At 35.3% G+C, this 12,781-nt stretch overlaps 1 protein-coding gene across 1 annotated transcript in view; it reads right to left on the bottom strand.

Moving 5' to 3' along the window:
• Positions 1-537: 537 nt before the first annotated feature.
• The window catches only part of LOC135203183 (alcohol dehydrogenase class-3-like), a 45,269-nt gene continuing 33,025 nt past the window's right edge, over positions 538-12,781 (bottom strand). The window contains exons 5-8 of the mRNA XM_064232895.1: positions 10,344-10,430; positions 3,390-3,519; positions 2,908-3,174; positions 538-906 (exon numbers count right to left, since the gene is read on the bottom strand). Coding sequence (XP_064088965.1) covers positions 740-906; positions 2,908-3,174; positions 3,390-3,519; positions 10,344-10,430 — 651 coding nt within the window. The 3' untranslated portion in view covers positions 538-739. The remainder of the gene's footprint in view (positions 907-2,907; positions 3,175-3,389; positions 3,520-10,343; positions 10,431-12,781) is intronic.

The following is a 12,781-nucleotide window of genomic DNA, read 5'->3' as shown; positions in this document are numbered from 1 at the left end:
GGCTTAGAATTGAACCCGCAACCACCGAGGTAGGACACTAATACCATACCAACCACGCTGCTGAGGGGCTTGTCAGTACGAACACAGCAAAAGAAAATAGTTATGCAGTAATGATAGAAAAAGTTGCCCCCTGAAACTAACCCTTTCAACTTACTGCAATTTTACTTTTGTCAGTTAATGTTTCCAAGTCAGGGTTGTTGGAGTTGAAGAGTGAAAATAAAGTATATACCAATATATACAACATGAAAATTACAGTAGCCCATTTACTCATCTACAGTAGTCTGTTGATCTGGTGAGCGAGTCATTGTGACCAGGCTACATGTATATAAATTTATATATATATATAATTTTTTGGTTCAAACGTCATAGCACACAGGAATTCTGAATATGGTTTAACAAGATAGCCTTCCTCTGGGGTTAGGATAGTCCCCAGAATAAAAAAACTTGTGGGGAATTACTGTGTGTGTATGCATGCAGTTTTAATTTGTATGTGGCAGTACTAAATTTAGTTTTTTAAATGGACATGAAAAACACCTGTATTCATATGCTTTTATTAAGAATGGTATAATCCAAAGTTGTTACACAAAAAAAAAAAAAAAAAAAATCACTAGCATGATCAGTGAATTGGCTTAGTCAAAAGAGCTTTATAAAAAATTCTAAACAGGCTCTAAAATTGCTACAAAGTGACTGCCATAAGTTTTGTTTAATTTTAATTATTCAATACACAGTTACCAAAACTTTAAAACATATTGATAACAGTCCTGAGTGCTTTTCCAGCATGCATTAAATGGAATCCTTCATTTATTTCCTCAAGTGGCTTGGTAAAGGTTACAAACTCATCCACCATAATTTTCTTCTTCATGTAGTCTTCAACGAGTTGTGGCACAGAATCACGAGACTTGAAGCCTATGATGCAAAAAATTTGTTAGTTAGCCTACTTCAATAATTAAATTCCTTAATTCCACAAAAATAATTTTTTAAAACAATTTTTATATTTCATAACTAACAAACCTGCAGTCTTAACATAAAGGATAAATCTTCTAGCGCTAGCTGGAAACAGTAAAGCATTCAATAGAATTGTATATGCAAGGAACTGGTGGCATTTGTCCTCTGTCACGAATTAGGTGGAACAGCCACTAACCTAAGTTAGGGCTCATGGCACCTCGGTTATTCTTCCAACCCAGGTTACTGTCAGAGGGGTGGCTGGTGATAGGCCTTAAATGTCAAGACCGCAGTTTTGTTAGTTATGAAAAATATAGAGAAATGTTTTAAATTTGTCATCTGTTCATTATTTAAGGAAGTACACATACAGTGGATGAAACTATGGATAAGATGTAAAAGAGATAAAGTTTATAAACAAAAAGGATAAAGTATAGAAAAGATGGAGAAACTGAAGAGAAAAGAATATTCATGGAAGCAGTAATTTACAAAACACCTAATAAAATGAGAAACTAAATGATATTATGATAGCAGGATCAAGAGTTACCTTGTATTTTTGTGCTTGGCATATTATGTATCGAGGGGTAATATAATTTTCCCATTTTTGTCTTCATAATTTATAAAATGCAATCATTTTCCTGTCCAGTTAATGGATTTCATTTTATAAACCCCAAAATCCTTCCAATAAAAAGATTAAGAAAGTCCGGAGAAAACAAAATAGCTCCAAGCTCCTTAAGAATAGTACATGCAATTTGCTAAAAGCAGCCAAGATCATTTATGAGCTGACCAGAATAACATAAGAAATCCTGATAAAGTGGGAGAGGGGAGTGACAATATATTAACATACAGAAGAACATTGTAAATAATACATGTAGAAAATATAAAATTAAAAGATGGTTAAGAATGTTATGAAAATGGATTAGGTGCTGCAGAAATTCTGATGAAAATGGTTACACTCGGTAATTGCCAGTGCTGTTAATTTCAGAGTCGTGAGGTCAAACAGTTTCCATAAAGAAGATTATAAAGAGTAAGAGATTTCACTATTCTACTGAGTGAATCTTGAGAAGGTAGTTGACTGAACATCAGGACAGGTAATTAAATGGGCATTATAATAGCACTGAGTTACATTACTCTAGGCCAGTTTAAAGTTACATTACTCTAGACCAGTTTAATGAGATGGGTACCAAAAGACTAATCGAGGGTGTGGTGCGGAACGAAAGCACATCCAGTGGGAGTTAGAACTGTTGTGTTCCATCAAGAATTGGTTTCAAAGCCCTTTGCTATTTATCATATTAGTACTGCAACAGGTGAACTGCTATTTGCAATGATAAAAAAATGTAAACATGTACAGTACTTGGAAAAGTTATATATAAAACTAGAAAGTCCAAAATATCATTGGGAGAGGGCCATACACATAAAGACAGACAAAATTGGTATTTGCAAACAAAAACTTTTCAACAGAAAATAGTGAACACTTGTAAAGGAAAAATCTGATGATGATGATTAAATCAACATAGTAAAAATATTTAATCTCACTCAAAACAGCAAAAACAAAAAATGTAAAAAATAGGCAGCCAACTAAGAAATATTCTTGTAAAATTCAAGAGCATAGACATCAGAAAAACAATTAATGCAAGTATTAGTTCAGTATTCTGTTAGCAACCCTGAAACTACGACACCCATATACTAATTCACTCTCGTGAACAGAAAAGCGACAGGGGTAGTGAATACAGAAACAACTGAAAACACTTTATGAATGAATCGAATTAATGAAATGTTAAATGCACTACTAATCCAAATGAACAGTGAATTGATGGAACAAACCAATACCTTAAGAAGCAAAAATGTTAGCTTTCCACCTTCCATGAAGCCATCATACCAATTATATAACTTACAAGTACAACTTTTATTCAGTGGAAAAATACTCAATGGTTTGTACTAGTATATAATCATAAAAGCTAGCCTCACCTCCAAAGGCACATCCTCTCCAAACACGTCCAGTCACCAGTTGGAAGGGTCTAGTGGAGATCTCTTGGCCAGCTGCTGCAACTCCAATTATAATACTTTCTCCCCAACCTTTGTGGCAAGCTTCCAGAGCTGCTCTCATTATTTTAACATTTCCAATGCACTCAAATGTGTAGTCGCAGCCTCCATCTGTCTTCTCAACCAAAACTTCTTGAATTGGCTTAGCATGATCATTTGGGTTAATAAATTCAGTGACTCCAAACTGCTTGGCTGAAAATGCAACATTTGACCATTTGTAATTGCTAATCATTATTATGCATTTTTTACCTCTACAAAGCAAAATTACTAAAATATCTATATTACTAACTATCTGTAATAAATTACACTTATTGTCAGTAGGTATTACACAGCTTAATGTTATGTGGGCATATTAAAAAAGAAAAGTAAATATGTACACATACGAAATCTTCAAGACCCACACTTACCAGGTTCAAACTTATCACTATTAATGTCGATGCCAATGATTCTACTGGCACCTGCTGCCCTGCAACCCATAGCTACAGCTAATCCTACTGCTCCTAACCCAAACACAGCACAAATTGAACCTGGCTCTACCTGAAAAGACAATGAAAATTTAAGTACAGTTTAAAGTCACATCTGTCTCATTTCTTCCTAACATTGCAGGTCTAAAATTAATGCTGTAAATACCCTCATCAAATTCAGGTTCACCATGATGCTTTCCATATTTTTTTTTATCTAAGGTCGTTTATTACTATACTGGGAGTTGACTGTCTCATCTTCCACTATTTGCATTGTTTAGAACATTCTCTTACAAAATCATCTTCAAATACCCTTCTGTTCATTACAACCCATTGAGAGATGCCTCACTCTGAAGAACCAACCTCTCATGTTTCCTGATATACAAACTTTAGATAACATGTATATTTCCTAGATATAAGAACCTTGTCTTTTATACAGATACATATACCTTTTCGAAAAGCTGGTTCGGTTGCTGAAGCTTGGTAAAAAAAAAATATTAAAACTAGTAGCGAGTCAGTGAGGTGTTGGGAGACCAAACACACACACACTGCAGATTGCATACATGATCTTTTTTTATCTGGCATTAGACAAATAATTTTATTTGAGTATGAAGTTTAGGCCATGATGCCAAGTGTTATAACCTATCTCGCTCATTGAGTGCTTTTTTTTACTTATATTTTTCCCTATGGCACTAAGAAGGGGATATTTTTTATCAGAATAAAAACACATGTACAATAAATATATTTATACATATTCTTATTGGCATCACATGTAGTATTTCCTCTTTAAATGGTAATATCTGGAACAAGCATCAGATTGTGCTCAAAATAATTGTTTCTTTCAAAATAAAATACAGGCAGCCCCAGTTAATGGCAGGGATTCTGTTCCTGGGGGCCTGATGCTAACCAAAAATCACTGCTAACCGAAATTAAAAAAGTCTACAGGCACCACAATCCACCTTACAGTGCCCTCGACTTTTAAATGATGCTTTAGACAGTGTCACTGCTAACCGAAATTCAAAAAGTCTACGGGCACCACAATCCCCCTTACAGTGCCCTAGACTTTTAAATGATGCTTCAGACAGTGTCATGCCCAGCTATTTTGCCCCCTCTTTAATGAAAATGTGGAATTTCATTTGCCTAATCACTTACTACAGTCCACAAGGTAGTTAATGCCAGATTCAATGAACTTATGGTAAATCTTGGCAGAAAGAGAATCATAATTGGTGGATGATTAATAAGGAGTGTTTTGATGGGCAAAAGTGTCCGGCTACTCTGTTGGAGAAGCCACCAAATATATCATACGGAGAGTCGAAAGGAGTCAGTAAGTGGGAAAAGATGGTCAGTCAGAAGTAGCCAGTGTTATTTGGAGTTTTCTTTATTGATATTGATGTTGTATGGTTGTTGTGCATGTCTGTCTTGTGTTTGTTGAGCTGAAGAGGTTTGTTGTACGTACTTAGTTTTGCGGTTTGATGGTTAGGGAGTTGTCTGTTGGAGACAGTGTTGGTGGTTGTGGTTTGTTGAGCTGGGTTTGAGTTGTCGTATGATTTGTCGTGTTGTTTTAAGAGTCCTGGTATTTGGTTGCGTAGTGACTGGGGTGTTGTTTTTGAGCTGTTGTATGGTTTTGGTGCTTGTCTGTTTTGGGTAGTGAAATTCAGCGGTTGTTATCTCAAAGACTAGCCTATATCCAGCGGATGATATAGCGCCTAGCCCTGAGTATCTTGAGTCTAAGGTGTATTTCGGTAAGCCAATTGTCCTGTGGGTATTTAGTAATGTGAAGAGGAAAGTGTGGCAGAGGGAAAGTTCGATAGTCAGTACGATTCAAGTAACTGTGGGGAGATTTGCTTGCTTGTGATCCCACCACAATAATAACAACTGTGGCATGATCACTAGCAAGCAAAGCTCCCACAGTTACGTTAATCGTACTGACTCTCAAAAAGACCCTCAGCCAAACTTTCCCCTCTACGTTACTTTATTCAACAGGACAACTGTTTCAACAAAAACCAGACCAACTTCACACTCTCGCACTTACCATTTATGACTGTCTTCAGGGCAAGACACTGTGCTGTCCGCTGGATAAGGTCGTCGTGACACCACCGCCGAGAATAACAATACAAACCGACCAACCGAGTACTACAACAGCACAACAACTCAGCAACATAACAAATCACTGCGTAGACAACACCAACAACATCAAAACAACAAGCTTAGAAGTCCACATACAACAAATCACAAACAACACCCAAGAAATGACAACAGCTCACCAACAACACAACAACCTTCCAACTATACAAGCACAACCTTCACGCACCAGCACAACCTCCTAACACAGAAAACCAATAAAAACTCAAATAACTCCAGAGAAACACAATACAACTGAACATCAATACTATCTTCCAAAACACCACTCCCGACTATGAATGACCATCACAGACTCTTTTCATAGACTCCCGCCACTGACTGCTACAGCAACTGCTCCTACGGACAACCCATATGCTTCCACCTGCCATCAAACCCCTCCTTACTATCCATCCACCAATCATGATATCTCTCTCTCTCTCTCTCTCTCTCTCTCTCTCTCTCTCCCTTCTTCTCTCTCTCTCTCGCTCTCTCTCTATCTCCTCTCATCTCTCACATATCATATAGCACACCACGAATATCAAAACATACAAAAACATTTAACTCACAACCCAACACATCCACGCAACCCTCGAAGACGTCGTCAAATGTAACTACCATTATCACTCCTCCATACAATGTTTTGCTTGCATTTCAGCCATTGAACGATAGTAAAAATTTACTGTGGTTATATTACAAATGACATTAATTAAGTGGAAGAGGACTAAAATATTTTTGCATTATTTCCTTGCCATTATTTTCTCCATGGTAAATAAAGGTATAGAGTACTATTGCTAAATTTAAGCTGCAATTGTAGCTGAACTTGAGGGAAAAAGAAAAAATGTGCACTGCTAATGACTAAATTATTGTGCATAAGCAACATGGATGCAACTTGACTGGAAAATAACAGTGGAGAAAAAGTATTTCAATACAAAAAACTGGCCGTGAAAGATAAATACGTAAATCTCGTATTATTATGAAATTGGATGAAAATAGTGAATGAAATCTGTTAATTTTATACACAAAAACATGCTCCCGACACCAACTATTAATGAAAAATCTGTTAATTTTATACAAAAAAACATGCTCCCGACACTATCTATTAATGAAAAATATAACTTCACAACATGATGTATTTCAGTCATATTTCAACTTAAAACACTTCATACACCAAAAAATACCCTTGTCCCATATAAACAGTTTCTAGATTAATTAATGCTAAATAGAAGCAAGAAAATTGCTCTGAATTGAGTTAAATATGGCAAAATAATCCTTCCTCCACTCTCAGCTGATTTTTCCCAACCAAAACTTTTCTCACTTTGTATAATACTATAGTAATATGAGACTACATACTATAGTTTTATTGGATACAATGAAGTAAAGCATAACTTTAAAAGAGCTAAGGACAAGGTGCAAATTCATTATGTTTGTATTTCATGAGGCAGTCTCTAGGCGGTTAGGCCTAGCTACCAATAATTAGAAAATGGCGCCATCTATTAACCCTTAAACGCTGAAGCTGTAAAAATAAAAAAACTCCCCTGAATTCCGGAGCCGGTTTTGAGTGGGCGCGGAAGCGAAAAAATATTTTTTTTCAAAAAATCACAGCGTGCTTAGTTTTGAAGATTAAGAGTTCATTTTTGGCTCCTTTTTTTGTCATTGCCTGAAGTTTAGTATGCAATCATCAGAAATGAAAAATAATATCATATGTAAATAATGCGATATATGGTAGCGAAAAAAAAAAAATTCATACATAATTGTATTAAAATCACGCTGTGCAAAAACGGTAAAAGCTAAGAGTTTCTTTTTTTTTCGTTGTATTGTACACTAAATTGCAATCATTTTGATATATAATACATTGTAAAAAAATAAAAGCAACACCGGAAAAATATTATCACAAAATGATGTACGAATTCGTAACGCGCGGATGTAAAAAAATGTTTTTTTCAAAAATTCACCGTAAATCTAAATATTGTTCTAGAGACTTCCAATTTGTTTCAAAATGAATACAAATGATTGAATATTACGATACTGTAAGAGTTTTAGCTTACAATTGCGTTTTTCGACCATTTCGGTAGAGTCAAACAAAGTTGACCGAACGTGGTTTTTTTTCTATTTATCGTGATTTATATGCAAATATTTCGAAAATGAGAAAAGCTACACCTTCAAATATTTTTCCTTTTATTTCACATGAAATTGTGCACATTTTCATATATAAAACTCTATGAAATGCCTAATATGAGACGGAGCAAATTTTCCGAGAATTCGACGTACGCAATTCGGAGATTTATGGCGGAGAATCCGCGCGCGGAGGGAAGGAAAGTTTTTTCATAAATTCACCATAAATCGAAATAGTGTGCTAGACTTCAATTTGTTGCAAAATGAAGGTAAACTGATTGCAATATTACTAAAAATATAACGAGTTTTAGCCTTCCACCAATTGCGTTTTTCCGAACCCATTTCGGTTATAGTAACGTTTTGACCGAACGTGGTTTTTTTTTTCTAATTTATCGTGATTTATATGCAAATATTTCAAAAATGAGAAAAGCTACAACCTTCAATTATTTTTCGTTGTATTCTACATGAAATTGCGCACATTTTCATATATAATTTATGTAAACGGCTAATTTAAAACGGTGCAAACATTACCACATCACAGTATGATTTTTTCGGAAGAGTTACCGCGCGGACGTAAGGAAAATGTTATTTTTTCATAAATTCACCATAATCGAATATTGTGCTAGAGACTTCCAATTTGTTACAAAATGAAGGTAAATGATTGAATATTACTAAAATATAATAGTTTTAGCTTACAATTGCGTTTTTCAACCATTTCGGTAGAGTCAAAATTGACCGAAGGTGAAAATTTGTCACTTATCATTTTTTATATGAAAATATTTCAAAACTGATGAAAGCTACAACCATGGGTTTGTTGTAGTTGTATTGTGCATGAAATTGCGCACATTTCCATATATAAAAACTTTATGTAACGGCTAATTTTAAAATGGTGCAAACATTACCACAATCGCATGTATGATTTTTTTCGGAAGAGTTACCGCGCGGACGTAAGGAAAAAGTTTTTTCATAAATTCACCATAAATCGAAATATTGTGCTAGAGACTTCCCATTTGTTGCAAAATTAAGGTAAATAGTTGAATATTACTACAATATAAGCGTTTTAGCTTACAATTGCGTTTCTCGACCATTTCGGAGTCAAAGTTGAACGAAGGTTGAAATTTTGGCACTTATCGTTATTTATATGGAAATATTTCAAAATTGATAAAAGTTACAATCATGAGTATTTTTTGTTGTATTCTAAATGAAATTGCGCACATTTTCATATATAATACTTCATGTAACGGAAATTTAAAACGGTGCAAAAATTATGTCAAAGTGATGAAATAATTTTTGAGATGTGTCACTGATACTTTTTAGTGCGATAAGAAAGAAATTCGCGCTTGCGTAACGATTGTAAACAAAAAAACGCCTTGATCCGTGAACTCCCAGCATCCCCCAAGGCGCATGATTCAAAAGTTTTTGGCTGGTAGGTCTATAAGTATTTTTCCGCTAATTTTTTAAAAACCTTTTCTGAGCTGACGTATGGTACGTCCATTCGGAAATCAGGGGAGATTTTGACTCGACGTTTAATACGTCCATTCGGCGTTTAAGGGTTAATGAAAAGAAGAACTGTAGTTCACAAGAAGACTATTATTTAAGGCATGTTTCAACTTAAAAACACTTCATATAACAAAATATAACTTTTGTCCCATACAAATAGAGTTTCTAGAGATTAATTTACGCTAAATAGAAGCAAGAAATCCACTCGGTATTGAGTTAAATACGGCAAAATACTCTTACCTCTGCTCTCAGCTGTTTTTTCCTAACCAAAACATGATGTGTGTTTTTGTATTTTATAATAATAACAGGATAGTAATATCAGACTACATACAGTATTATTGGATACAGCAAAGTAAAGGATAACTTTTTAAAAGAGCCAAGGAAAAGATGCATATTTGTTATGTTTGTATTGTATGAGGCGGTCTCGGCACTTAGCCTAAGCCACCGATAACCAGACAACGGTGCTATAAACCCCACGGAGGGTAAAACCCAGTTATGAATATATTGAACAAGCGCTGTCAAACCAAAATGTTGATGACCGATACTAATAGCAACAAGTGACTGCCTGTAATGGGTTATACTAGTAAGTGAAGTTGGTTGGTTAGGGTAATACAATTAGGGTAATACAACCAATTAGATTATCAACAATAAAAACAGTTCTGGATGCAATATCTAAATGCAAAGAATACCATGGATGTCCTGGTAATTTTAGGTTAGTAACATCTGATTTTAGTACTCGATATACTCCACTGCTTAATGAGGATCTTGCCGACTGTATCATGGCTATTTACAATAAAATTTATATCAGACAAATATAACATAAGAAAATTAGCATTAGTAAAACTCTGACCTGTTAAAGTTATCTTATGGTAATAATTTAAGTAATTTATTATTATTTTGAACTTTACCTTGTTTGTATAAACACTAATCCTTTTCATGTATTATAAGCATATGAAGTTTTGAAGTTTTGTAATTCTCATAATAAGACCCGATAGGAGTCAAGCAAGAAGAGCACAAGGCCTAAGCATGGTGATAACTCATATCTAAAACCATAAAGAGAAACAAGGTTGTGTGGTATGGATCATAACTGTTCCTTAATAGTGTACCTATATTGGTTCAATATTTCTTGTTCCGGTATCGGCAACTTCAAAATCAGTTCACTCTTACCTTGGCAGTATTGAGAGCAGCACCATATCCAGTACTAATACCACAGCCTAACAGGCAGACCTTGTCTAGAGGTGCTGTTTCATTCACCTGTTGAAAAATTATATAGAAGTTCTAATTCTTACACAGTATTTATATCACAATCAATACAATATAATAGCTTATTAAAACTTATCTTCTGGAAAGATCCTAAGCACATGAAAAAAAGCTCAAGGTGGGTTTATCCACATTATCCTAGATGTTAAATTCATATTTAAAGTGTTCAGGAGTGACCTTGACAGCTAAATATAATCAGCTTAAATAATTAAGTTCAAAACAACCTTAGACAATTTAATACTAAAATGAAAAATTTATTAAATAAATTTCTATTTTTCATAACTAACAAACCTGAGGTCTTAACATTAGGATAATCAAGCACCAGCTGGAAACCAGTAAAAAAACAATAAAATAGTGGCATCAATCCTTAGTCAAGAGATAAGTGGGACCACCCACATACCCAGACAACTCTTGACCTAACTATACTCTGTTTTTTTCCATCTGTCCATCCGCCTGTGGTGGTCGCGCATAACACTGCGTCCCGGGCTTTAAATAGTTACGCTATGTGTAAGTTTTAGGTAAATAAAAGGATATCTGGGTGTACATTTGCAACTGAAAAGTGTTTTAATAATTTACTGTATGTGAATTACACCGTTAATATTCGAAATAGGATATTATTTGAAGCCTGGAATGCAGTGTTACCATGCGCAAACAGCACAGGCAGATGGACAGATGGAAAAATAGAGTATAGTTACTCTTCCAACCCAGTTTAAACTATCAGAGGGGTGGTTAGAGATGGGCCTTAAATGTTAAGACCTCATTTTGTTAGTTATGAAAAATAAATATAATTTAATAAATTGGTCATTTGTTCATATACAAAATAACCCTTAGGTCTTAACATAAACTTAACATAAGCGGAGTGGAGGTTTGCCACACCTCTATCCTTTACCTGAAGAAGAGAATTCTAAGGAATAAAACCTTTATTTTTGAACCTTAGATATATGCACATTTTCTGTTCAGCTTCTGGGTTTCAACATGTACAGTGTCATGGTTCACCAGAGATGAATGTATTGCTGCTGAAAGGAATGTTAACATTGATTATTTTAGCAGCATGGCTACTACATTCCCCTCAATCAAATAAGTTCCAGTTCATGACGGAACACTCTTCTTACTGCCCACAGATAAAGAAGACATAAAGAGGAAAAGAAAGAGAGACCAATAATTTCATTCATTTCACTTCCATACCCTCATCTTAGAAAAGATGCAATCTGACCCACCAGGGGCAATGGATGACCTACACAACTTGTTGAGCAGCCACCACTGAACCCAAAGAAAAGTGCCTATGGTCAGTGTCCCTCAAGTAGAAGGAAGCGAAAGTGTTTAGACGCAACCATGAACCAGTATTCAAAATTTTAAGAACAGACATATTCTTTGTAAATATCAATGAGAAGCTGAGTCCTCTAACGTCGTGCACTCTTCCATGCGTGACGTTGCTTGCAACTACTGATGTAGTTGAAAAAAGGAATTCATGATCATTTCTCATAGCCAAAATGAGATTGTATTCTTGGACATTTCGTTCTTGACTAGAATTCTAAGACAACCCAGTCCGAGATGACGAGTCCTTTTTAAATAATCATGTCTCCCAAAGAAGGTACGCATACGCATAGACAAATCTGTCATCATGAATTGAAGGGTTTTGAGTCTTTGCAACGAACTCTGGCTTATTCTATATGAAATAAATTTGGCTGCACCAAACTGAACAATTTTATAGAAGCCCCAGGTTATGTGCCAACCAACAACATCAGACCACAAGCTGATGCTCCACTGATTCCTCTGAAGAGTACAAATTATAGCCACTGGGTTTGTATAAATGTGATAAATGAACATGGGACTCATATCTTTTTGGAAAAGGCTGAAAGGATTCTATTTAAAGGAGACAGGACTTGAAGGCTATCAACAAATAAGACCATAATTTTCAGGAGAGGATGAAGGTGAAACTTGGATAGCAAAAAAATGAAGAACAATCCTTCCTTGCTAGAGGACTAAGTTTTGACTATCAACTCCAAAGCAAATAAGACCCAACAAGGACTTGTGGCTAGGATAAGATGCTTTGCATGAAAGGGAACAGAGCTTGCTGGTGGACTTATAGGTGGTCAGGGATTCAATTAGCACTGTACTAAGCAAAACAGGTCCCAGCTCGAAGGGTTAAGTGATGGTAGAGGAATAAAACCACCAAACCAAAGACAGAGGTCAGAAATTTACCTCGTGTTTTCCAGCGTCTAAACCATGCTGGTAATTGCCATGCATAACTATGTAGACTCTAGGCTGTAAAACTAGCATTAGTAGGCTGCTTCTGAAGATACCTGTGGAAAAGAGACCTAGAATAGTCTACTAAGAGCTCCAAA

Source organism: Macrobrachium nipponense, chromosome 33, assembly GCF_015104395.2.
Source record: "Macrobrachium nipponense isolate FS-2020 chromosome 33, ASM1510439v2, whole genome shotgun sequence".
NCBI lineage: Eukaryota > Metazoa > Arthropoda > Malacostraca > Decapoda > Palaemonidae > Macrobrachium > Macrobrachium nipponense.
The sequence above is the reverse complement of the archived record's forward strand: the minus strand, read 5'-3'. Positions and strand labels throughout refer to the sequence as shown.